Genomic DNA, 26,870 nt, shown 5'->3' on the forward strand with positions numbered 1-26,870 from the left:
CTGAGTCGGGGAGGACAACAGTGTCCCGTGGGGGCCACAAGGGAGGAGCTGCCCGTGACCTCCCTTCATCACCCGTTTCACTCAAGCCCCAAGTCAACAAAATGCATGTTTCTATTGGCTCTCCCCTGTTCCCCCACCAGCCCTGACCTCACAGAAAAGTAATCTCTAGGGCCTGGGCCCTGCCTTGGGAACAGAGACCCCACCTCCTTAGAGACTGTGAACACGGAAGACAGGAAAGGAATCGGGGCTGGAGGAGGGGAAGGATCAATAAATAAACAGGGCTCCAGACCCCTGGGGAAGTTCAGACATGGCCCTGAAAAGTGCCATCGCCCTGGGCCCAGGCAACCATCTGGGAAGGACAAAAGTCCCGCGGGCCGTTAGTGTTTACTGCTGTACTAACCACAGGGCAGTGTCACAGCCTGGGCATTCGAGTGTGAGTTCTGGAGCTAGTTGTTTGGGTTTAAATCCCAGCTCCACCCCTTATTAGCAGTGTGACTCTGGACAAGCTCCTTAACCTCGCTGGGCCTCAGTCTCCTCATCTGTAAGATGAGACAGAAACAACATCCACCTCAGAGCATTGTGAGGATAAAGGCACGACACCTGGGAAGTGCCCAGTGTTTGCCCCCGGGAAGCAGTCTGTAACTGTGCTCTGTAAACGTGTTGTTAGCTCAGGAAGTCCTGAGTCCTTGCTGAGTGAGCTCATCAATCCATCGTTTGGGAGTCAGGTGACAAGAAGAGAGAAGAATTATTTTTTTTCTGTCCCTTTGACCAAAACCTCTCTGCCTCTCATTCTAGGCCAATCCAAGGACCTCTCTTGTTTTAGGACTGGGGCGGGGAGGGGGGAGGGCATCTCCCAAGGAAAACTCCGTAGCTAGCTTCCCTTCCTATTTCATTATTTCAGACCGCTTAACCCTCACAGCCAGCCGCCCAGCCCTCCCTGGGCCTGACCTCAGTCCCTCTAGCTGCCTTCAAGCCCCTTCTTTCTCGCCTTGGGCCAGCCGGTCCCTCCTGGGTTGAGGGAATGTTCCTGTTTCCCAGCCTACCTCTCCCCCTGTCCTCAGAAGGGGGTACTGAGCTGGGCCCAGGGTGCAGAGGTTTAAGAACAGTGGCCTGAAGCTCACCTCCCACCCGGGGAGTATGTGTGGGCGAGGGGGTCCCCTAACTCAAAGACCTGGTCCTGACACCACTGGGACCGGAGAACTTCCTCTTCTTCCCCTCCCCCACCCAGGCCAGGACCCCTCTTTGCCCAATCCCTCCCCCTTCGGGGCTGTCCCATTAGGTTCAAGACTTTAAAACAGGACTCCAGTTAAAGCTGCCCCTGCCTTCGTCCATCCGGCACCTTGAACTTCATCAAAGCACTTTCTGAACAGAAGCTTGTTTTACATAAAACGCAGTCCTCGCTCCTTCTCAGGGTGCCCCGCATCCCACCCCGGCCTGCCCCCCTTCTCACTTCCCTCCTTCCCTCCCTCAGCACCCCACCCCCCAGACTCCAGAGCTCTGTGCTCAAGATCGTGTTCAGCCTTCCTCCCTTAGATAAACTTCCTTTCAAAGCCCCGCTTAATCCTCTCCCCAATTCCAAGCCCCCCCTCCCCCCCCCCCCCCCGCCGCTGTGGGGAGGGGTGTGTGGCGGGGGAGGGGGAGAGCTGAGGAAGCTTGGCTGCCGGGCTGAGGGGGCGGAGACTGGGCTGCCTGAGTTGTGACCCACCAGGACTCAGATGGGCGATTCTCCCAAGTTCTTTGTGACACAAAAGGTAAACAGAAGGCCTGGCTTCCCCCCCCACACACCCCCACAGACTCCCCTCCCCCAGCCAGCCAGATGGGCCGCAGGCTGGGGGAAGGGAGAGGGGGAAAAAAGGGCAGATTGTGCAAAGGAAAACAAAAGAGACAGAGAGACATTAAGAGACAGGAAGCGCGGGGAGACGGAGAGAATTGGTGGGTGTGAGATAAGGGGGGAGACATGTGACCTCAGCCACTGCCAGAGCCTGGGAAGGGAGCAGAGAGGGACAGACAGGCCCAGGCCGCACTGCCACACCGGGACAGGACAGGACGGAGAAACAGAAACCTGAGAAGTAACTAACCCTGGGGCCAAGGAAGAGGCAGCCCGCAGGGAGAGACAGAGACGGACAGATCCTAGGAGCGCGGGCTGACTCACAAAGGCCCAGCAGAGGAAAGGCCCGGGGGATCAGGTGGAGATGAGAAAGTGGAAGTTTCTTCACCCTGTCCCAGCATTTCCCTCTGGACAGCTGCCCACCGGCTGGCACTGGGGACCGGCCAGTGCGGTTCTCCAACTGGCTCTTCCTCTCGCTTGCTTTGCCAAGCCCACCCTCCGACCTGGCCGCAGCCCAGCCTGGCCAGCCCAACCCAGAGGGATGCCCTCCTCCTCACCTGCACCGCGGAAGCTGACTGCTTGCTGTCATTGTTCCCCGGGGAGCTCAGGCCCGAGGCCTGCTGGAGCAGGAACTGCCGGGCTACCTGGAGAGCCTGCAAGACAGGGCGAGTCAGTGGGCCTGCCCCGGCGCCTGTGGGCTGCAAGTCCGTGCAGGGGTGCAGTCCCAGGATTCCCTGGGAGTGTGGGGCAGTAACGGGGAGGAGGTCAGGGGATGGGGAGGCTCTCGGGGTGAGAGAGGCGCAGGGCGGCCCCTTGGACTTGGGGGTAAGTATATCGGAGTCACGGACAGATCAGAACCTGTAGGGACTCACTCTGGAACCCGGTAGGGTTTGTTGCCCTGGAGGCCCCCCCCCCTGCAGCCAATGGAAGGGTCCATGGTTGAACAAGGGGCGGGGGGGGGGGGGGACGACGACTCCCGGTCCTAATCATAGGTACTATTGGTTGAGCATCTACTATGTGTCAGACACTTCATAGGTGTCTGGGAAGTAAAATTATTCTCTTCCCTTCAAGTTCTTCTGGCTGGACTAATAAATAATCAAATCAACACAAGGCCGATGAGCAGAAGAAGCTTCGAGTTTAATAGCACGTATACTTCCGGTACACATGGGAGAGACCTAGGAACAGAGTAGCTCCCACCACCTTAATACCTCTTTCAGCTAGAGACAGAAGATAATGTAGGGGGTGGAGAGTCAGTTCTGGGAGGTCCCAGAAAGAGCACAGCGAGCAGGGGAAGGCGGCTGTGCAGACTGAAGCCATGGCTCCTCTGTGGACAGTGATGGCAGGCGCAGCACAATGCAGGAAACACCTTACAGGCAGCAAGCTCCTTCACCGCTGCAAATGCCTTTTGCATAGGGTACCTTACACTTGGTTTTCAGAGATTCTCCCACGTCTGCTAGTTCTTAAAATTAACCAGCCTAAAATAATGAACATCCTGGCCCTGGCCAGTTGGCTCAGCGGTAGAGCGTCGGCTCGGCCTGTGGAAGTCCCGGGTTCGATTCCCAGTCAAGGCACACAGGAGAAGCGCCCATCTGCTTCTCCACCCCTCCCCCTCTCCTTCCTCTCTGTCTCTCTCTTCCCCTCTCACAGCCAAGGCTCCATAGGAGCAAAGCTGGCCCCGGCACTAAGGATGGCTCCATGGCCTCTGCCTCAGGCGCTAGAATGGTTCTGGTTTCGGCAGAGCTACGCCCCAAGATGGGCAGAGCATCGCCCCCTGGTGGGCATGCGGGGTGGATCCCCATTGGGCACATGTGGGAATCTGTCTGTCGGCCTCCTTACTTCTACCTTTGGGAAAATGCAAAAAAGAAAAAAAGAACATCCCAAAGTTGGCATATTTTGGGGAAGCAAACACTGCTCCCCTTCCCAGGCAAAATCTCATTTAATTCCCTCCTGCAAGGCTGTGAGGTAGGGATCACCAGCCCTATTTTGCAAATGAGGACGTAGTCCCCAGAAGGTGAAGTAACTTGCCCAAGACCACACAGCTAGGAGGTGTCAGAGCCAGGATTTGGGCCCAGGAAGCCTGGCTCCAAGGCCAACTGCCTTACTATGTGGTGGGTCTGGGGCTAAGGAAGAAGCACTCACTTGGAATCAGAGCACGCAGCTGAGGGATGAGGGTGGAGGCTCAGGGTGCCTTTCTGGGTCTAGGGTGGCACTGAGGGAATTCAATCCAGACCTGAAAGGGGGGCTTGTGAAGCATCAGTGAGTTGTACTGACTGTGGTGGTCTGTTCTTAGAGGCCATACTGGCTTGGTGTGGACTCTGAGCCGGCAGAGTCACAGGAGTGGGAAGTGTGTGGCATTTACAGGAGGCGCAGTTTGGACAGGCGGGCCTGGGGTGTGGGCAGATGGGTGCTGAGAAGTTGGATAGGGGAGTGAGGGGCCAGGGAGACCTGGGGAGTCCTCATACGGTCAGCCTGGCCTGCACTCCCCCGCCACTGGGTCAGTGGGAGGCTCGGAGCAAGGGATGTGGGGGCCTATCCCGAACCCATGTTCCTGACGCACAAAGCCTGTCTGCCTTCCGGTTTCTCAGAGACCTCCTTGGGAGCCGGAGCTGTCAGTCTAGGCCTTTGACTCGGGGCCTGACATCAGGCAGACCTGGGTTTGAATCCCAGGGTGATTACCAGTGGTGTGACCTTAGACAAGCTGTTCTATTTCTGATTCAGCCTCCTCACCTGCAAAACTGGGGCACTCTGAGGTACTAGGGGAATTAAAGGACCAACGCCTTCACTTTGGCAGCCTTCGCGAAGTGTCTGCCCCTTCCCTTCTCACGAATCTCTCATCGTTCCCCCCCCCCTCACCTCCTTCAGCCTCACCCACTGCAGCCTCGTGCCGGGTGCACCTGTTCGTGCCCACCTGTGGCTCACTCACCTCTGTCCACCCACACACCTGTCCGTCCTCACATGGATGTCTACTCTCCTACCCCACACCATAAGCACCATCAGACAAGACCCTGTGAGGTGGGTACGGACGCACTGGCACGCACTGGCCCCTTGGCGAACCCTTCGAGCGCGTCCTGTATACCGAGCATATCTACACCTTCCCCCCTCTGCAGAGCCGCTGAGCCTCCCCCGAGGCTGAAATCCAGGTTACCTCAGGAGGGTATCTAAACACCCACTGGTGTATCTATGGGAACGTGTCTCCCAGCAAACCTGGAGTTCAGACGGCATGCCTCTCAGCAGCCCGCCACCAGCCAAAGCCTCCCCCACCCCCCTCTGCCCCTGAACTTCACACCAGGACTATTGAGTGGTCTGGGGTTTCTTCTTGTCAAGATTCAATTCAGTGGGCCCTGGCTGGTTGGCTCAGAGGTAGAGCGTCGGCCCAGCCTGTGGAAGTCCCAGGTTCGATTCCCGGCCAGGGCACACAGGAGAAGCGCCCATCTGCTTCTCCACCCCTCCCCCTCTCCTTTCTCTGTCTCTTCCCCTCCTGCAGCCAAGGCTCCAGTGGAGCAAAGTTGGCCCAGGCACTGAGGATGGCTCCATGGCCTCTGCCTCAGGAGCTAGAGTGGCTCCAGCCACAGCAGAGCAACACTCCAAAGGGACCAAGCATCACGCCCTGGTGGGCGTGCTGGGTGGATCCCGCATGTGGGAGCCGCCCCCCACCCCCGCTTCTCACTTTGGAAAAATACAAAAATAAATAAATAAATAAAGCCGGTACGAGGAAAAAAAAGATTCAATTCAGAAAGTGTAAGTCTGACTTTCCTGAGTCAAAAGGCTCTGAGAGGCTGGAAAGGGGGTGTGCGTGGGGGGGGGGCAGAGAGGGAGGTGGCCAGGGGATCCTCAGGAAGGAGTCCCCGTGCCTGCCTTGCTTCTAGGAACCCCTCCTGGTCTAATAACACGGGTTGGACAAATGCCTCTTGTCCTCCCAAGGTGGAGGAAGGTGGAGCGGTCATGGGAGAGGCGGGCAGCAGGGAGGCTTCCCGGGGAAGCTGGGTGGAGCGTCCGGGGAGCTGGATTTATTCCCCACCGACTCTCTTACTCTGTGGTCCCCTGGAGCATGAAATTACAAGATTTACAGGAAAAAATGACATGGGTTTGCAATCTTATTCCTGCGAGACGTCCCTGTGACAGGCCCTTCACTCTCCGGCCCGGACACCGCCCCCCCCACCTTGGACCTTTCCTCCTCCTGGACCTCCCCTTTAGAGCCGATCAGAGCCAGGTAAGATGTGAGCCTGGCCAAGGTTGTCCCCTCCGCTGACTTCCCACTCTGCCCCATTCACTCTCCCTCCCCGCTCACTGAGAGCCTGCTGGGAGCCAGAGACCATGCTAGACGCTGAAGACAGAGGAACAGCACGTGGCCCCAGCCCGGGCTCACAGCTTGGGTGCTATGGTGACAGCTGCCTATCAGAGACTGAAGTACCAGGGCCCGGAGGAGGGCCGCCTCTGTCTGGGGACATCTGGGAAGGCCTTCAGAGGAGGTGGCAGCACTAACTGAGGTCCCGAGGGATGTTCCAAGCAGTGACCAACACGCCACAGACCCAGCAAGTCGGGGGAACCTGACCATTCCCAGGGGCAGAAAGTTGAGTTGTGCCAGGCCGGGGGGGGGGGGGCGGGGGACAGCCACAGGGAAGGCTGATGGGCCCTCAGGCCCCTGACCTCCAGACACTTCACTCATTCATTCATTCTTTCCATTACGCACTCATACTGGGCTTGGAGCTGGTGAACTTCACAAGGTCATTTTGTATCATTTCAGGTGAACGGGGTACCACCTAAAAATCATGCTGCAGGTACCCGGGGTGGGTTGATGGACAGACCCTGGGCTGGGGTCCAGCTGCCCTCCCTGCATGGCCTGGGCGTGTCACTGACGGCTCAGGACACTGGACAGCTGCTCCACTCGTCCCTCCTGCCACTGTCCTCGCTGTACATCCAGACCTCCACCAGGACCCAGGACACCCTCCTCCAGGCGGTCACCCAAGGGGACACAGAGGACTGCGGTTCTGTAAAGCCCCGCCCGAGTCACAGCCAGCACCCTGACGCACGGTGGCAGCGTCCACAGGGGCTGCTGGCACTGGGGTCTCGTTCGTCACTGGACTGCCCACCTCCCGGGTATGTAGGAAATGAAGCCCCCCCTCACCACCCCCGAGAAAGATCCAGACACACTTTCTCTGATGATACCAACCCGGCTGTAGCCTCCTAGAAACACAGATGTCAAGTGTGTCTGCGAGCCCCAGCCACCAGCACACAGCAGACACTCTGGCGAGACGTCGCTTTGGTCTGGGCGGAACGTGGGAGGCAGGCACGGGCTGACACAGGGTTTAGAAACTAGCATGTGGATAGGGCCTGGCAGCTTTCAAAGCACTTCGACGAACATTTAGTCAACACTTGACAACCTTGAGCTGGGCAGGGCAGGTGTCACTGTCTCCACTGTACAGGCAAGGAAACTGAAACCCAAGGTCCCCGGCCAGGAAGCAGAGTCCAAACACCTCTCGCTGCCCAGCCCCCTCCGCTCTAGAGGGGCCCTCGTGATCTCATTCACAGTCTGGTGAGGTCTGTGACTCCGCCCCCTCCCCCAGCCAGTCTAGTGACTCCGCGGTCTGGGTGTGAACTGGTTGAGATGGGGAGAGGAGACCAAGAGGGGAATCTCCAGGGGACAGGTGGGCTGTTTCCCCTCCCTGGGTGCCACAGATCAAACACAGTCCTGGGCGGGAAAAGGCACTGGGAATCCCACACTGGGGAGAAGTCCTCACGGAAAACCTGGGGAGGAGGAGGAAGAGGGGACTCGGGGCAGAAATTGGGAGCCATGTGACTTCTTAAACCTCATTTTCCTCCTCTCTCCACCCCTTGGATGGAAAACCAAATGCCCAGCTACGTGGTTCGGGGAGGAAGGTTGTTTTCCTCTAAGGGAGGCAGGATGGGTCTATTCAGTGCAAGAACCCTGGCCAAAGAGATCTGGATCCAAATCCTGTCTCCACCATATACTGAGTGACCTTGGGTAAGTCGCTTGACCTCTCTGAGCCCCAGTGTCTCCCTCTGCAAGACAGGAATAACCCTGTACTCAGCTCCCAGTGTTGTTGTGAAGAGCATGAGACAACATACAAGGGGTGCTTAGTGCACTGCCTGGCACCCAGGAGGTCCCGAATGGACATGAACTATTGTCACTTAATTTACCTTTTGCCTTCCCAAGCAGCTCCTGGTCATCTGTCCTATGCCACCCAGAAGGACTTGCGAACCAAACCCTCTTCCAGCCTACATCCACCCCCAGTCCCCCTCAAGCCTAAGAACTCCGTCTCGCTAATGAAGCTGAACTCTCCTCCCCCTATCGCCCATTCAGAAGTCATTAGCAGGATCTCCACAATTAGGAACAAATGGCTTATAACGGATGGCATCCAGGGAGGGCGGCTGGGAGGGAGGGGAAGAAGCTAGAGCCATGAGGGCACCAGAGGACTGCTGAGAAGAGAAAAACCAGTCTTGAGACAGGAGGGCCTGTCACCTCCAGCAGGAGAACACGCCCTCATCCCTGTCTCTGCGAGTGCAGTGGGGTGGGCAGGCCCCCCCCCTGGGAAGCCAGGTGCAGGGCGGTCTACTGGGCTGGAGGACGCCAGGCCGTGCTGGGGTCCCAGCCTCATCTCACTGTGCGAGTGACTCGGAGGGGGGGGGGGTTGGAGCTCAGAGAGAGGCCAGGCCGTGCTGGGGTCCCAGCCTCATCTCACTGTGCGAGTGACTCGGAGGGCAGGGGTGTGGCTGGAGCTCAGAGCCACGGGCTGCAAGGCTGAGCTCCCAGAATGAGGAGTCGCACAGGCCGCGGCCTGCTGAGCTGCAAGCCTCCAAGGGAACCCAGCCTCGTGTTTTCCAAACTGCTGGTCATGACCCAACGGTGGGTCACAATGTCAATTTAGTGGGTCCAAAGAATAGGAAATACACACACACACACACACACACACACACGTATTTTTTTAAAAAGTCAGAGTTCCTAGGTAAGCATAAGCATTGTTTCATGAAATTGTGTATGCTGGGGCTCTACCTAAAATGTCTTTCTTTCTTTCTCTCTTTTTTCCTTTCTTTGAGAGGCAGGGGCAGGGAGAGAGAGAGAGAGAGAGAGAGAGAGAGGAACACTGAGCTGCTCCTGTGCATGCCCTGACCGGGGAATCGGACCAGCCACCTCTGTGCTCTGGGAGGACACTCCAACCAACCAAGCTCTCTGACCAGGGCTTCATTTCTCTTCTTATTTTCAGAGAGACAGAGAGAGGGGGGGGAGAGGGAAGGGAAGCATTCATTTGTTGTTCCCCTCACTGGCTGCTCCCCGTGTGTGCCCTGACTGAGGATCAAACCCGCAACCTTGCTGTTTTGAGATGATGCTCTTAACCGACTGAGCTAACTGGCCAGGGCACCATAAAATGTATTTCTTGCTGTGGATATCAAGCAAAAATGTTTATGAAGCGCTGGTCCAATTCACTTTATAGATGAGGACATGCAGATATCTAGAGGGGCGGTGACACGCCCGAAGTCACACCGCAGCAGAACAGAGCCCGAGTCCCCTGGTCTGACATGGGGCTCTTCAAACTGGCCAGACAGGACGAAGGAGCCCCTGGCAGATGCTGCTGTAATCTGGATTGTGGTGAGGGGCGGCCGACATAAACATACTCCAGACTTTTGTCTGCACCTAGCTAACTTTGGCCAAATGGGGACCCACACTGCCCTGATCATTTCAGCAGAAGGCGGGCTCGACTTAGGGGAGGGGGCAGGAGGCAGGTGTTTGGAGGTGCTGACCCAAAGAGCACACCCAGGAAGCCCACCACCTATCCCCCCCTGCCCGGGAGGGGGTGTGTGTGTCACAGGAGGACTTTCTCTTCCTTCCCTTGTCAGTAATTCAGCAAGGATTCCTGAAGCTTCACAGGGCATGGCCCCAGACACTGTGAGCCTGCTATGCTTTAATGGGGTTCCCATCCTCACGGGACGAGGCAGACACGAAAACAGAGGAGGCCAGCAAGCTGGTGAGATGAGATGAGATGGTGGCAGGTGTCACACAGAGGCGGGCTGGCTACTTGGGTCGTGTGGCCAGGGCAGGCTCTCTGAGGAGACAGTGAGAATGAGGAGGCACTTGGAGGAAAAGGCGGGGAGCGATGGCCCGGAAGTGAGCAGGGGCCAGATCCCACAGGGACGATGGGTGTTTTATTTCATTCTACACTTGAGGAAACATCACTGGAGGATTTTAAGCAAGTGAATTTAAGGAATCAAGGAAATGATATAATTTCCTAACCCGAAGTTAGTTAACAGTAGGTGCCTGGTAAGTTCTTGTTGTGAATTAAATAACAACAACAGAATCTCTCTATCCACCCCCTTGATCCGCAGCTCCTCCGGGGAACAGAGTGGAGGGAACCGGAGTCGAAGGGAGGGGCGCGGGGAGGAAGGCCAGAGGTCAGCGGTCCCTCCCAAACACGCAGGTGAGGCACTGACCGCAGCGAGATCCAGGTTCTCCACCAGCCAGGCTTTGTCCTCCAGCAAAGAGACATAAAAACAAAATTACACAGAAGAGCGGGATGCAGAGGGTGGGGGAGTGGAGACTATAAAACCCCCGAAGTGATTCTACACCTTTTTCCTTTGGAAAAAAAAAAAAGGAGCTTTTTGGAAAAGGCTGTAAATTTTTTTTACACCAGCCTCATAAAAATGACATCGGCGCATTCTCAAATTAGAACCATTAAAATGAAAACCAGCAACGCATAGAGACAGACAGGCCCACGTGGGTGGGAGAGAGGCAGGGCCCTGGTGCACAGCCTGCTCACAGGGCCCCTTCCCAGCCCCGGTGTCTTGGAAATTCCTCCTGTCCGCAAGGGACCGGCCTCTGTCCGCCTGGACGTGAAGAGACCGTGAAGAGACCGATGAGCCCAACAGCACTGGAAAGAGCAGGGCGCCCCACTCCGCAGGCTCCTCTTCCTCTCCCTTCCCTGCACCCCAGCCCCCGCTGGTGGATGCTGTGAAACCCTGCGAGCTTAGCACCCAGAGCGACCCAGGGTGGCCCACGCAGCCCTTCTGGGCCAAGAAAAGCTGGCTGGGGTGCTGGGAGGCGGGGCCTGTGAGTTTAGGGCGTGCAGAGTCACTGAGTCTGGGCCTCTGGGAAGAGGTCAGCACAGAGAGGGCGGTGGGACGGGGCCCAGCCCCGCTCTTTCCTGGGCCGCCTCCCTGCATGCTCTCCGCTTCCCAGGTGGGTGATCCTGACTGCGGAGCTATCGGGAGTCAGGTCTTAAGGAAGTCTGGGCCTGACCAGGCGGTGGCACAATGGATAGAGCGTTGGACTGGGAGGTGGAGGACCCAGGTTCGAGACCCGGAGGTCACCAGCTTGAGCCCAAGGTCGCTGGCTTGAGCAAGGGGTTGCTCACTCTGCTGTAGCCACCCCCCCCCACTGCCCGTCAAGGCCTATATGAAAAAGCAATCAATGAAGAACTAAGGTACTGCAACAAAGAATTGATGCTTCTCATCTCTCTCCCGTTCTGTCTGTCTGTCTGTCCCTATCAGTCACTCTCTCTGACTCTCTGTCTCTGTCGCAAAAAAAATTTTAAAAAAAGAAAAGGAAGTCAGGAAGTCTGGGCTCAGGGCCAACCACAGCCCAGCCACTGCCCTCACACCTGCCCCCTCTGCAGGGGGCAGGACTTAGGGGGGGCTGTGGGGGACATGCAATTCCCTCTCAGACTACAAGTGCATCCCCAAGAGAAAGCAGCTCACCCACTGCAGGGGTTCTGGGATGAGGAGGAAACACTCCCCCCGCCCTTCCCCAGTCCCTAAACTCCCGGGTGGTAAGGGTAAAAACTCTGGCATAGGTGGGGGTTAGAGAGCAGAGAAAAACTCATAAGTCTCAAAATTTTGCATCAAAAGAGAAGTCTGGTGGTAGAGTGGGGTGACTCCTTTCTGGTCCCCAAAAAGTGGGGGTCTAGGGACCCCTCTCCCAGCCTTGGGCCCTCTCTCCTGTCTTCTCCCCCCTCTGACTGGAGTGCCCTCCAAGGGGAAGCTGCTCTGCTCCTCGGCCTGGGAGGCAGAGGCCGCAAACAGTGGGCTTTGGCTGAGTAACCCAGGAGGGGTTCAGGGAGGGGGAGGTGAAGGCCCTCTCCTCTCTGGTCCTCTCTGAACCCAGGCCTCTCCCCTGCCCTCTCTTCCCAGGCAGGGCAGCAGGAGCACTTTCTAAGCATCGCCCTGCAGCTGCTGGAGAGCAGGGGACTTCACTGGTCTGAAGTTTCCCTCTGGGGAGTCGGCCCCAGTGAGCTCCCACCAGGCCCCCAGCACCTCCTGGGGAAGGGGCTCATTCTATGGGAAGGAAGGGAAAGGAGAGAAGGCGGAGGATCAGGTTGGAAAGAGCAGAATCTGGGGCATGAGCCCACAGTCTGAAGAAGTGGGCCCCGGGCCTGAGACTAAACACAACGGTAGATAGCATGTGTGTGAGGTGGGGTGTGTGTGTGTGTGTGTGTGTGCTCATTCACCTCTGAGGCCTCCCCTTCCCACCCCATCCCCCTACGAAGCCTGGGCAGGGGAGAGCCAGATGGAGAAGGAAAACAAAAATCTCTTCCATTCTTCTCCCCCTCACCCCATTCCCCAACACCCCCCATCTCTTTGGAGGGGGGTGAGTTAAAAGCCCATTAAAGGGCAGAACTTCCCCCCCAACCCTTTTGAAACTCCTCACAGGATGTGCACAGGGTGGGATTTGGCCCTGGTTGCCACAGCAACTGCAGTGGGAGTTCCCAGACGCTAGGCAACCCTCCTGTGACCCTCGCTGACCTGTCACCCCCACAACCCGAGGACAATAGGAGTGCGGCTCTGGAGGCCCGGGACGCCTTTCAGCAGCGGACCAGCAGCTCTGCCGGCCCCCACTGGGCCTGCTCGGCCCTCGGGGGGCCCCAAGTCTGGCTCTCTTCCTCCAGAGCGCCCAGTCTGGCCCCCAAGAGCTCCCCGGGCCCTCCGCCTCCCAAAAGTTGGCACACACGCCTCCCAGCTCTACTACCCCCTAACAGAGAGACCACAGGGTGTTTGTGCAGCCCCCAAGGAAACCCCCACACTCTGGGGACATTCTCAAACAGGTGAAGTTGGATTAGGAGGAAAGGGTAATGTGTTAAGGGCAACCTTCAAGGAAAAGAGCCCTCCGAGGGGAGCTCTGGGGGGGGGGAGGAGGCAGCGAGGAAGGGGCCTGGGGGGGGGCAGCTGGCACATCTGCTGGCCCAGGGAATTCTGTTACAGCAGCTGGGGAACCGCCGACTCCAGCTGGCCAACAGGGTGCCCGGTGCAAACGCAAACGAAGGAGCAGTACCCGGGGCCTGTCGGCCTCTCAGCCTCTATCTCAGGGCAGATCCTCCGTGAGAGGCTTGGTGAAAACCCCGGAGGGAGTGGACGCGGCGGGCTCTGTCCCTCGCCAGTAGGGTACTGGGAGGGGGGTGGGCAGCTGGGGCCTCAAGGGGGCAGCAGGCCGGGGACCCTCTCTCCATCGGAGGGGGGCCTGGTGGCCAGGCTCTGCCTCTGCCGCCCGCCCGCACCCGCGGCCCGGCCCCCAGCCTCTGTTTAAACAAGCACCAGCCTGCTGTTGCATGGAAACGGGAAACAGGCGGCTGCTCTTGTTCCAAAGTGACGTGGCTGCCCTCTTCAGCCCTGTTTGTTTCAGCCTAAAGTCCTGTCACCAGTCTGACTTCTGACTCGCCTTGTTTATCTCTCTCTCTCCTCTGTCAACTCATTACTCCCAAAGGCCAAGCTCGCATTTCCAGGGCTTGTTTACCCAGAGCGGAGGTGCAGGGACCAACAGACAGAAGGACAGAGGGAGAGGGGCTTGGAGGCACAGGAGTATGGGAACCAGTATTCGGCCTGCAGACACCCCCCCACACACACTCCTTCCTCTAGAGTGGCTACTCAGGGCCAGTGGTCAGTGCTGCTTCTGTTTGTTTGTTTTAAGAGCCCTTCTGGGCTGGGAATGGAGTGCTCTCGTTCACGCATCAGTAGACATTTACTTAGCACCTACTATGCTGCCGGCCTGGCTCCCTCCGCTTCCGGCAGGGGGCTGTGGCAGACTGGGAAACCTGAGGTCCAGCTGTAGCCTTGACCATGTCACACGGACAGTCGGTGCCACAGCTGGCTGCCCCATCTGTGAAATGGAACGGTAATATCCCTCTCCCAGACAATGAAATGACACAACGTATATGAAAGAACCCAAAGCCCCAAACAGACACAAGGTATCTCCATCTGTTTGTTTGTCCCTGAAGGACTGACTTCCCGGCTGGGACTGAGAGGGAGGCGCACCCCGCCCCAGGCTCTCTTCCCTAGAGCTGTTTTAGCGGGCCAATGGGAACATCTGTGGTTGGGGGCTAGAAAGTTAGAAAGTGTTACCCCTGAAACTTCACCCAAAAACTCAGTCATATAATGGAGGGGGGAGGGGGAGGAGGAGGTAGAAGGATGGCCTATACAGACTGACTACATTTTAATTAAAAATTTTGTATTTTTTAATTTTGCAGGCCTCTTTTCATAGTCTGGAGCCAACAAAACCTTTTTTAAAGTCTCAAATATTTTCCTTGGCCCCGGGCACTACGCCCATAGTGAGCCCAAATGGATAAAACAGCCCTCTCTGCCTGCCTCCAAATCTCCACCCCGGTTTATTTGTGAAACAGATATAGGATTTTCCAGGACTTTGGGATACTCCCCAAAACAAACAGGAGTGATGGAACGTGGAATACAGACGGTAAAACACGGAGTGCGTGCACGCAGAGCAGGACGAGAAACCCGATCTTGCAGACGCCTCTCTGCCCGCACCCCGCTCGGCTCCCCAGTTATCCAGAGCTGGGTTCACTCTTCGCTCTCAGACATTTTCAAAAGCCATTCCCAGTTTCAGTATTTCTCTTGCCTGCCCCTCGACCCGCCGTGCAAAAAAAAATCCTCATTGCTCTGTCTGCACAGAAGTTTGGGAGGGGAGGCTGCCCACGGAGCCTTCTGGAGGGGTGTGTTTTGTCATTATTTGGATAACGGGTAGGATTTTTCCCTTTGACCTTCTGTCCCCAGGAGATGGCACAGGGACTGTGAGTTTCTGCCCCCGAGATCCTGCTTAGGAACGCTTAGGAGATGCCAGGAAACCCCAAGGGACCATCCATCTTCCTGGGGCAAGGAGACAGGCCTTTCCCACTCAAGCCTCCCCCGTAAGAGGAAGTGATCTCTAAAGCCCTTTGCTCTGTTCACACCCACAGCCTGTGTGTACAGGGGTTTCACACCCAAACTGCATCTGATCCTATCAACCCCTGGACTTGAGGCTAAGGCCCAGAGAGGCCCAGGACTTGGCCAAGGTCACACTCAGGGGCAGGCTCGGACTTACCCCCGGCTCGCTTCTTCCCTGTGCTAGTGCTGGCTGCCCGGAAGCAGCGTGCCCAGCTTCTGACCATGCCCTGGCGGTCTGACCTCCAGCTCCGAGGTGCTCGTGGCGGGAAAGGGACTCCTCAGGGCTACGCAGTGCCGGGAGGAGCCACCGGCAGAACCTGGGGGACAGCCTGAGGGCCGTGCATACCCATCTGTGCACGTAAGGCAGGGTGGGGGCACCGGCAGGACCTGACTTTTCCTCATTCCCAGCAGAGCCCCCAAGGGCCAGGGCCACCACCAGCAGTGACTCCAGGAGCAAGGAGCCAAATAAGAGATGGAGAACCTCAGGGCCAGGGCTGGCTGGGCCGGTTCTCCTGAACTTGTCAAGCATGATTCTCCCTGTTTCCCGGGTGGGGCTGGGACCTGGGGCCCCTTTTCTGTCATCACCCAGCCAGGCTCCCCACCCTAGGGGCCTCCTGATCCACATAGAGGCTGGTCTTGACCTCCTGAACTCTGCAGTTCAGGTGGGAATGACGGAGGGGAAGAGGGACAGTCGGTGCACACAGGGTTCCCAGTCAGAGCCCTAAAAGACAGAGGTCTGCCTTCACCTTTGCCTCAGGCTCTCGGCCTTTTCCCGGCAGCTCTGGCCCCCAGGTGGTTGGAATGTTAATCTCTTCACAGCTTGGGTCAGGGTCGGAGGCAGAGGTGGGGGCTGGGGGGCTGTTTTACAATATAAATGAAGTGGAGATACCTCTTCCGTGCATGGCCCCGGTTCCCCAGTGAACACACTTCTAAAGCGAGGGTCTTTCCCCTCAACCCTGTTAACTTCGCCAGTGTGTGGGAGCCAGGTGCAGGCGCCCACCCATCCAACACGCGGACCCGCAGGTCAGGCCTGCTTCCCGGGTCTGTCCGTCCTGGTGGGCATTTCTGAGACTGTTCTAAGCTCCATATCTCCTGAAAGCACAGCCCGCCCCTGATTTAAGGTGGCCACTAGAATGGGCGGGCGCAGAGGGAGTCCCTGGAGGCTGGACCTTCCCGAGAATGTTAGAGGGAAGACGCCTGGCCCAGAGCAGTGGCGGCAGGGGGCCAGGACGGAGTGGGAGGCGGCCTGGGGCGCCCCTCTCCGCCTCCCTGGCGGACGGAGGATGTGGCCGCGGAGGGGTGCCAGCTCCTACCTGTTGCTGCTGGAAGTGCAGCAGATCTGCAGGGCTCATCTCGCCGTTGCTGTCGGCGCCCGCCGCTGTGTCCCTGCCCGCACCGCCTCCGGCAGGGCCCGCAGCCCCGGTCCCGCCGCTGCCATCGGCCTGCCCCGAGAGGCTGCCCACGCCGTTCTGACCAGAGGGAGCTGACCTGATTGTCTCCGAGGCGGATTCCACCATCATGTCGCTCTAGCGGGACCTGGAGGGGGAGGAGAGACACGGAGGAGGGGCTGAGGCTCCAGACTGAGTGGGCGGGGCGGGTTCAACGGGGGGGGGGGGGGGGGGGGGGCGGCGACCGGGGCCCCTCAAACACCTCCCCAACACCTCGACCTAACACCCCCAACCCAGTTCTGGAGCCTCTCCTCCTCCTCAACTTCCTGGGGGCTGCTCCTGGGACCCTCTTGGGGTGCAGTCTCTCCCAATGTCCCCCAACCCCTAGGCCTGGGTAAGGGGCAGTTCCTCACTGTAGGTAACCTCTCTCACCTACTTTTCCTCGACTTCCAGAAGACCTCTGCAGGGCAGGGGAGGAGGTGATGCCTCCCACCCTTACCCCCTAACCAGTTCTGGCCTCTCCCTTCACGCCAGGTGTGTGTGTGTGTGTGTGTGTGTTCTGTGTGTGTAGAGGAGGGGTGGAGAAAGGGAGGGGAGAGGGTTCTGCAGGGACTTCAAAGCAGACGAGCTACTCACTAGGACTCACTACACCACCCTCCCCCTTGACACAAACACCTGTAATGGCCATTGTGTTTGCTCCCAGAGATGGGGAATGCCCTCAGGGCAGGGGCCTCCTCACAGAGTCCCTTTCCCGAGGGCACAGAAGCTCTAACCAATGTTGCTCCACAGCAAAAATGGCTTCCCTGTGCGCCCAGCGCCTACAGGGAGCCAGACACAGCCTGGGGGGGGCTGTGCAGTGAAGGCCGTCACGTCCCCTTTCGTCCTGAAGCTGGCAGCCTAAGGTCTGGCCAAAAGCAGACCCTTGATCATATTTTGTCTCTACAGGCACCATGGGTCCTAATCACAAGAAGTGTGAGAGTTATTATCATCCTGACTTGACAGACGGGAAAGCTGAGGGTCCAGAGGTTAGAGATTTACCGGGGCAAGGAGCCAAGGCCTGAATCCCAGACCCTCCTTCTCCCACCTCAACTGCCTCCCAAGGAGTGGTGGGAAAAACCCCAGAGAGGGTACATTTGGGAACGCCAGGGGTCGTGAGGTCTGAACTTCCCTCCACAACAGGGGGAGTCAACCTTTTTATACCTACCGCCCACTTTTGTATCTCTGTTAGTAGTAACATTTTCTAACCGCCCACCGGTTCCATAGTCATGGTGATTTATAAAGTAGGGAAGTCACTTTACTTTATAAAATTTATAAAGCAGAGTTACAGCAAGTTAAAGCATATAATAATTGCTTACCAAGTACTTTATGTCGGATTTTCGCTAAGTTTGGCAGAATAAATCTTTCTAAAACAACTTACTATAGTTAAATCTATCTTTTTATTTGTACTCTGGTTGCTCCGCTACCGCCCACCATGAAAGCTGGAACGCCCCCTAGTGGGCGGTAGGGACCAGGTTGACTACCACTGCTCTACAACTTATGGAGGCCCTGCTATCTCGGGGGGCTTGTACAAAGACTGTGATGGGGGAGCCTGACCATGCGAAACTGCCGTCAATGTCTGGGAGGCCTCCAACTACCCCCAGAGCCCCTTGAGAGGCACATGGATTTCGGTGAAACAGGACATGGCTGGTCCTCCAGGGACTTCAACATAGGTCTTAAAACTCCCTAAACTCAGTGTCCTTCTCTGTGGAAGTAAATCAACCCTACCCTTTTAGAGTCCTGTAAGGAGTAAATAAACCAGCACACACAAACCACCTACCACCGGGGTAAGCTCCAATCAATCCCCTCTCCCGCCGGCCCTATTGATTTGTGAGGGTGAAGACCCTGAGGCTCAGAGAGGTCAAAGTCTTGGCCCAGGTCACAGAGAAGTCAAGGGGTCAGAAGCCACAGCAGCAGCTAGTGGGGGCCTGTGGAAGCCACTGTTCTTTCCTCCCTTCTCTATGTCCCTTTTGGCCTGAGCAGACCCCAAAATCACATGGTCTCCCCGACCAAAAGGTGGGTGAAGACCTGGAGAGGTAGCAGATCAGAGAAACTGCTGGAAGAAACTGGATTATTTTCCTAGTTCCTCCCCAAAGTGGTAGCTCCCACGAGCATCTCCCTCCTGCCCCCAAATTCTCTCCCTTTCCCGCCCGCTCACTGTACCGTGCCGCGTGCTCTGTTTTTGCCCTGTCAGCAAAACCTGTTGAAGGGAGGGCACTGGGGCCCGCGAGACAGAGCTGTCAAGGGTCCACGGGGAGCCCCCCAGCTCGCGTGTGTGCCACATCCCTGCTCTTACGGGCCCTCTCCAGCTGTGACTGTAGGTGTCTCTGTCCCGGGGAATCTGTGTGGCTTCCTACACGAACCTGTGCTGCTGGAGTGTCCCGTGTTTGTGCACGTCTCTGTGTACCCAAGGGACCTTTCTTGTGCCCCCCCCCCCAGCTGCCGCTCCCAATCCTGAGTTCTGAGGAGCTGGGCCAGGGGTGAGGACGAGGTTGGGGGCGGTGGTTCGGAAGAGATTGAGCACTTGGTCTCAGGCCTTAATGGCCGTGTCAGCCAGAGGGCCAGTGGCTGCCACATGATCGATGGGGTGGGCGCCGTCCTCCACCCGCCAGAGCACAGGGCTCCGGCCTCCCTTTCCCCAACCCCCCCGCCTCCCCCCCCCGCAGCCTGCAGGGTACCTTCCCCCACTCGGGCCGGGGCCCCAGCTCCATGAGGGGAATGGGGAGACAGCAGGGGTCCACTCTGCTCTCCCTCTTCCTCCAACACTGGCCCTGCTGGGGGTGGACAGCAGCTGCCTGCCCGGATTCCCAGTCTGGCTGCTCTGAGATCTGAGAACTCCTGGGCCCCAGGGGACCAAGACCAGAGCCTCAGGGGGGGGGTGTGCATAGGAGAAAGGAAAGAGAATCCGGCAGTTACTTTTCTGGGGTAAGAATGAGTGCCCTTCTTCCAACACTCACACACACACACCATAAAGTTGTAGATCAGACAGCAAGTTGGGGAAAAGGGAGAAAAAGGAAGGAAGACACAAACAGAGGTGTGCTTTTCTTTTCTGTTATTTTTTTATGGGGGGGGGGTACATAGCGACACCCAGTGAACAACATAATTGCTGCAATGTGGCGTGTAATAATAGCTATTCAAGGGCCGATCATTCATATTAAACAGGGTGAAGCAAGCCTCTCATTTGCATGCTTGAGATTATATGCATTTGAAAAGTCATTTCCGCAGGGTGTATGAATGGCATTGATTCCCAAGTGGCACACTCTGCCCCCTCCTGGGAACTTCACCTCCTTTGGCGCTCCTGCCACCCCACCAACGCCCACTGAAACCGGCATGGCCGGTGCTCCCAGGTGATCCTCAAACCCTCCCACCTCTGCCTGGGACACCTGCACTCTGAGGAGGAGCACACCAGCGGCCTCACACCTCCCGCACGGCTCACCTCTCCACGGGCTGTCGCAGCAGCTCTGGGTGTTCCCTGCACTGTGGGTGAGCAGGCTCTGGGTGCCTGGGGCCCCCGTCAGCCTCACACCTCCCACACGGCTCACCTCTCCACAGGCTGTCGCAGCAGCTCTGGGGTGTTCCCTGCACTGTGGGCGAGCAGGCTCTGGGTGCCTGGGGGCCGTCCGCTAGGGCTGGGATGGGGTGGGGTGCTTGGAGGTAGGCCTTGATCTGATGCCCTGCAGTTAACTACAACGGTGTGGAGTGTATCGGAGGAGGCCGGTGTCCTGAGAACCTGTACCCTCGCTAGAGGAGAAGGTGGGGAGGTGTCAGGCAGCCTGAGCTCGGCCACAACCAGCTGTGAACCCTTCGCCTTCGTCCTGCTCTGGGACTCAACAACCCCATCTCTACATGGAGAGGTAGTCTTGAAGGTCTCTTTGGACTTGGGACACGCCAGAAATAAAACTCCCTGGTCCAGCCTGTAGACATGAAGCCACCGTGTTCTAGTGACTGGGAGGAGCCTATGAGGGTCCATCTGAGTCACAGCTGGGGTCTCTTTGCCAAGGGGCTCCACCCAATGTAGACCTGAGCTTCCTGCTCAAGTACTGGAGGGGGGGTACTCTCTAAGAGCCCCCCCTTCACTCTGCCCTCCCACCTCTCTCCATATGCTTCTCCTCAGTCATCCATTTCCTCCTTAAAAAGCAGCTGTAGCCTGACCTGTGGTAGCGCAGTGGGTAAAAGCATTGACCTGGTACACTGAGGTCGCCGGTTCGAAACCCCGAGCTTTCCTGGTCAAGGCACAAATGAGAGTTGATGCTTTCTGCTCCTCCCTCCCTTCTCTCTCTGTCTCTCTCTGTCTCCTCTCTCTAAAATGAATAAATAAAATCTAAAAATAAAATAAAAAAGCAGCTGTACACACACAGAAGAGAAGGGGAGCTCTGGCAATTAGACCACCTGGTTTCAAGGGCCAGCTGTGGAACTTTGGACAAGTCACTGCCCTTTGCCCAAATTACTGAGTTCTTCTTTCTTCCTTTATACAACACCTATGGGAGGGGGGGAGCGGTTAGGTCTTTCTAGGTTTTAGGATTGAATAAACTAAGGCCCTCATACCCCACCCCAGCCTTTCCAGATCCCTCTCCTATCACGTGCTGGGGGCGGGACAGAGGTACTGGAGTTATTTGAGGTGATCTAAGACTCTGATCCTGCCCTTAGGCAGGTCCTAGTCTCGCACCTCTCAGAGTTCCCCCTAGGGTACTAGGGCACCTCAGGGCCTTGGGCCAGGTCTCGAAGCAACTGCAGACACCGGCCTTCAGAAGGAAGGAAGGAAGCTGGGTCAAAGCCACAGTTGCCTCTTCCACTCTGGGGGAGTCTGCGGGCCGCTGGGGGCTCCCACTTCCCCAGAGGCTCCTGGCCCTTCTAAGAACCTCTAAGGCACAGATAAGGTGCGCCTTGTCTCCCCCTCTGGCCGGAAGTGTCGAGTTCCACCTACTCTGGCAACAAAGGGAGGACCCAAGGTCTAGGGTGCTTTCGGAGAAGCGGAAAGAAGATGGGGAGCCCTACATGTGGAGAAACCTTTGCGCCTTTTCCGCGGGCCCATATGGTGTAAGAGAGTATTAATTACCATAGCTTTTTAATTAACAATCGCTTAATCTGAGCCACAACATTTGCCACGACACCCTGTGCCGCGCCGCGAACCCGCGCTGCCCGCCCTGCCAACTCATCAATTAATTTTTATTGACGTTTTCTTCCCCAAACAGGCACAATACCAGGGTTTTCCAATTAACACCTCCACGATCTCTAATTAGTGCAATTAACAGACTGATGGATGCCCGCAGTTTACCCGTGAGGGAGGGAGGGAAGGAGGGAAGGAGGGAGGGAGGGAGCAAAGGAAGGAAGGGGCAGCTCCCAGCTGCTCTCTGTGCCCGTCGAGCAGGGCGTGCACATGCGCCCGCGCTGCTGGAGGGGGCGCACTCCCAGGTCTTTGGGAAGCACCGAGAGTGTGGGTGTAACGACAGGTAACCTGTACCCAGAGCAATGGTGGTGGTTTGAACTGATGTAAGGAGACACTGTTTCCAGCCCTCCAGAAACCTACCATCCAGATGTGGAGCGAGCTGTTAAGACTGAGACTAAAGTTGGAAAACCTGGCATCTAGCCTGTTTCATCACCAACTTGCTGTGTGACTTAGGCCATGTTAACTCCCCCCTTTTCTCCTCTGGATATTGGGAGAAACTGGACTAGGTGGAACTATTTATAATGTATACCCCTATCAGCTTCCAAAAAAGATTAGGCAGCAGACTGCCATTAAAGACTGATAAAGATTCTTAAAATACAATCTCATGAACGAGGGGATGGGAGGGATGGAGGGAGAATAAATGGACCAAACCCTGAAGCTACAGAACCACCTTGGAGCGCTCGTTGAAACACAGGCTGCTAGGCCGCACCCAGGCCTGGAATTTCCGAGCCAAGGGATTTCAGAGTGGGCCTGAGAACTGTCATTTCTCAAAAGTTCCCGGGTGATGCTATGCGACTTGCCCAAGGCAACAGGGCTCCAATGACAGCACTGACTTGAGTTACAAGCTTCCTGGTCGCCCAAACCAGATGATCCATCTCCAAGGCCACTCATTCACTCAACATGGATTTAGTGCCCGATTAAGCCAAGCCCTGAGGATCTATGTAGCTGCCGGGAGCGGAAAAGGGACCCCTGCCTTATGCAGGCTCACAAAACTCAAAGAGGCCAGGCTACCAGTGTTCTCAATGCTTTGAGGGCAACCGGTAATAACAGAGGTCCTATCCCCCCCCCCCCTTATTTTCTGAGTAAATCTGGCATTTGTCTTTTTAATAGCTTAGCTTCTAGTGGAGTTTGGGCTAGTGAACAAAGTCATTTTTGTCTCTCCTCCAATGGCTGGCCAAGAGCGTATTTCACCAGCAAAGACCCCTCTTCCATTGGTTGGCTCAACAAATATTTAGGCACCTACAGTGTGCCCAGTCTGTGTACGCAGACCTGAACAGAACAGGGCACAGGCCCTGCTCTCCTGTGGAGGGTGGCGGTGGGGGCCGGTGACAAATAAGGACCAATAAACAGATAAGCTCAGATAAATGATATCAAATAAGAGTGCAGAGAACAAACACAAACGGGGTGGGGGTGGGGAGTTCTAATTTAAATGAAAGGGGCAGGGCAGACGTTCTTTTTGAGGAAATGGCATTTATACTTAGAAATGAAAGGTAAGAAGGTATTGGTCAGGCAAAGTGTCCATCAAACGGAGGGGAAACAGCATATGCAAATGTCCTTATTGTACAAGAGGTTGCCAGTTTCAGGCTTTTCCAGGGCACCCAAAGAACAGAGCATGAATTTGCCATGTATTTTCTTTTTCTTTTCCTTTCTTTCTAGCTCTAGCTCTTCTGTGATCAGATCTTACTTGAATCAAGGACATAAATAAAGCAGAGAGCTTTTCAGACCAACAAGCACTGGCGATACAAGGAACTGAAGGATGCTTCCCAATCCGTTATCCAAGGGCCCAGGGATTCCCCTTTCCCATTCAGCTCAGGCCCCAAAGGCCTGCCAGGTGAGGGGAGCCTGGCCTTCCTTAGCCAGCCCGCTCACTTGCCACCCTACCTGCTGACCCTTCTCTGCTCCCTTGTTATCTTTGTAATAAGAGTACTGAGCAGTGAGGTCACCAGACTGAGCCTTGGGTCCCCCTATTTGTCATATGGGACTAATACCAACAAGCCTTCCTTTCAGGGTTGCTATGGTATCAATTAAAACACATTAGGTGAAGGTGTTTTATTCAAGAAAGGGTAGTTACTACAATAATGGCGGCCCAGAAGACCACGCAACACCCCAACACTGAGTGAGCTATGGTTTAAAAATTGATCCCAGCCCTTGGTCCAGCAATCAGGGAAGCAAAGCAGGAATCCAAGGGTGAGAATTTCAAATACAGCTCCAAAACAGGACCCAGACCAGATCAGGGTCATGCGTCACGGGACCACTTGGCTCCCCAAGCAGGCCAGCGGTGTCTCTCCTCTAGCAGAAGGAGCAAACCTCTCTGACCCCGACCCTCCTTGGTCCTTCGGACTGACTGTCCCTCATGTGGGTTGGGGCTAGCACCCTAAACTTCCTCTCTACTCGCACTTCTGCCTGCCAGTACCACTAAATGACACTCTAGCAGCTACCTGCCCCAACTTGAGGGACCATAAGGCCTCTTCTTAGCACAAAACATCAGGGCCTGAGACGCTTAGTGCGCAGGGCAGGGTGAGGACAGAGCCAGATTCGGAAGGCGGGCCACGGTCCTGTGCTGTCTGTTCCAGGTTCTCTCCCAAGTTTCAAGTAACCGCTTTCTAATCATAAAAGTAAAAAACATCTTGGTAGAAATTTTTGAAGAAGGAAAAAAAGAAAGAAAAAAATAAAAAATAATTAGTAGCCATAATTCTACCACCCAGGGAGCTGGCCCTGTGGCTCCGCCCCTTCCAGTCAGTCCCCTCTCACTCTCTCTTGGCATATAAACATTTAAAAAGTGAAACCGGGGTCATAATCTGTACATGGTTTGAATTTTCCTATTTTTCCACTCACCACTTACTATCATAACCATTTCCACATGACATCAAATATTTTAGGCAACAGTTTTTAGTGGTCACACAGTTACTCGAATGGGCTGCATCTAGCCAGTCTCCTAGAACTGGACACCCAGACTGTTACCTACCTTCCCCCCCCCACCCCCCGCCCCAGGACTCTGCAATAAACACCCCCATGCGAGCAAACATGCTACATTTCTGACTATTAGCCTATGTAATTGCACAGCAGATCTGCCGATTTTAATGGCACTTGATACATTTGTTCCCTAATTGATGTCATAAAATTTGTACCAATGTTGCCCTCCCCTCAGCAATGGGCCAAGTCCCAGAAGACACACGGACCTCTTAGCTCTTTAGAGATTCACCTCCATTCTCATCTCCTTCTCTAGAAGAGTCTCAGATCCTGCATAAAGGCATTCAAAATCCAACACTACTGTGTGGCCTATGGTGGCACAGTGGATAAAGCATCGACCTGAAACACTGAGGTCGCCAGTTCAAAACCCTGGGCTTGCCTAGTCAAGGTACATATGGGAGTTGAGGTTTCCTGCCCCCCCCCCCATTCTCTCTCTCTCTAAAAAAAATAAATAAAATCTAAAAAAAATATTTAAAAAAAATCCAACACTACTGACCCTGTCAAATTGGGAGTTTACAAGGCACACGGCTGGGTGGTGGGCCTTTGCCTGAAACTGATACCAAGTACGGGGGTCTGGGGCACACACAGGTGAGTAAAACACAGCCTTTGCTTTTGTGGTGGCTTACCATTTGGTGGACGAAAGAGAGGCACTCGCAAATACAAGTGATAACAAAAATTCCCATCCCTAGGCTCCACCCTGAGTCAATTAAATTGAATTCTTTGGGGAGTGGGACCTAGGAGTGGATAATATCAAAAGCTTTTGAAATATCCTAAAACTTCAGGTGCAGCGAGGGTTGAGCGCCTCTGCCCTACACAACATACAAACGTTATAAATGTTACCTTAAATAGACACTGGAGTGCTACGGGTGCCTAGAGGGGAGTGCTCTGGGAAGGCTTCCTGTAGGAGGTGTCTCCTGAGCTGAGTCAAAGAAGAGAAGCCTGGGTACACAATGTGTGAACATCTTTTATTTCTAATAATAACCATTCCACTCACAGAGTACTTAACAGTCCTTTCCCATACCCTGTCCCCTCCTCTCTTCTCCACACAACCTGGCGCTCACTTTGACAGATGAAGAAGAAACCACACTTTGAAGATGTCTTGACAAGGCCACCTGGCTGCTAAGAGGCTGAGCCAAAGTGAAAGCAGGGCTCTTCCTACTCCCAAACCAGTGCTCTCCTCCCCACCCCGCCCCCACCCCATTCCCACCTCAGAGGTGGCAAAGCCCTGAGGTTGGTCACTCCGGAAGTTCCCTGGCATCTGAACCTTCCACCACCACCACCACCCCTCAGTTCACTTTTCGCTGGCTCCAGCCCCCAAATGCTCCTACCACGCCCTAGCAAGGTGGCCTCCCTCAACACTCCTTCCTAGTACAATGACCAAAAGGAAAAATTAACAATAAGAAAAAAAAAATAAGAAAAAGAACCCAAGATCCCACTCCATCTCATTAAGAAAGTAAACATAAGAGCCGTCTAAGTGTCTAATTAAGCTTCTAATTAGTCCCTGCTTGTTACTAATGCAAATTAGATTACTCCCGCTTAACTACAGCATGTCCACAACACCCTTGTTAATTGCGGCCTTTTGAAATTAAATTACTCCCTAATTAGCATATCAAAGCCATTGATTCGGAGCTGGGAAAGATGAGGGCAAGAGGAGCGAATGCCAAGTTTGGTTAATCAGAGATGGCTAATTAAATAGTGATGTCTTTTGTGGGGGGCCTGCTGGTTAAGGGATGGGGGTTACTCACCCATGGCTTGAGTGGCCATCTGGAGCCTGGTTCTGATAGCGCCCTTGGCACCAGGGGGCTCCTGTGGGCAGAGGAGGGGCTCCAGCCAGCCGGGGCCAGATCACTGGGGCTGGCCCTCCTTGGGGCCCCGGCTATTATGCTCAGCCAGCCTGGCAGGCCCTGGCCCTTCCCTTTGTCTCTGCAAGGATACCTAGGTGTGGCTTTCACAGGGACCTTGAGTACCAACTTAGAGGACTCCAAAACACATCTACCTCTGAATATACAAGCATTCAGCCTCTTTCCACACCTCTCTCTCCCTGTTCCAAGATGAGTTCTGGAAGGGTGACTTCTGTCCAGTTCTGCTCTGGTCCTAACCTGCGAGTCTATAGTCTCTTTCCACCCTCAACAAAAAGTACATAAGTTTGGGGGCAGGCTAGAGGGGTTCACTTGGGCAGGGATGAGCTGGTTTCAGCTTGGAACAGGCCCCTCAAGACACAAGACCCTATAATTCTCTCTGTGACAGAAAGAAGGAAGAACAATTATAGACCACCATCAGTTCTTAAGAAGCTGTGTGAGCATTAGATTGGGTCAGGGGACCT

General features: G+C 55.6%; 1 protein-coding gene across 4 annotated transcripts in view; it reads right to left on the reverse strand.

The window, feature by feature from the left end:
- The window catches only part of FOXP4 (forkhead box P4), a 57,154-nt gene that overhangs the window by 22,131 nt on the left and 8,153 nt on the right, over positions 1-26,870 (reverse strand). For all 4 annotated transcript variants that reach the window (XM_066359461.1, XM_066359460.1, XM_066359462.1 and 1 more), the window contains exons 2-3: positions 16,300-16,522; positions 2,386-2,481 (exon numbers count right to left, since the gene is read on the reverse strand). In XM_066359461.1, the coding sequence (XP_066215558.1) occupies positions 2,386-2,481; positions 16,300-16,506 (303 nt within the window). In that variant the 5' untranslated portion in view covers positions 16,507-16,522. The remainder of the gene's footprint in view (positions 1-2,385; positions 2,482-16,299; positions 16,523-26,870) is intronic.

This window comes from Saccopteryx leptura, chromosome 1, assembly GCF_036850995.1.
Source record: "Saccopteryx leptura isolate mSacLep1 chromosome 1, mSacLep1_pri_phased_curated, whole genome shotgun sequence".
Taxonomy (NCBI): Eukaryota; Metazoa; Chordata; class Mammalia; order Chiroptera; family Emballonuridae; genus Saccopteryx; species Saccopteryx leptura.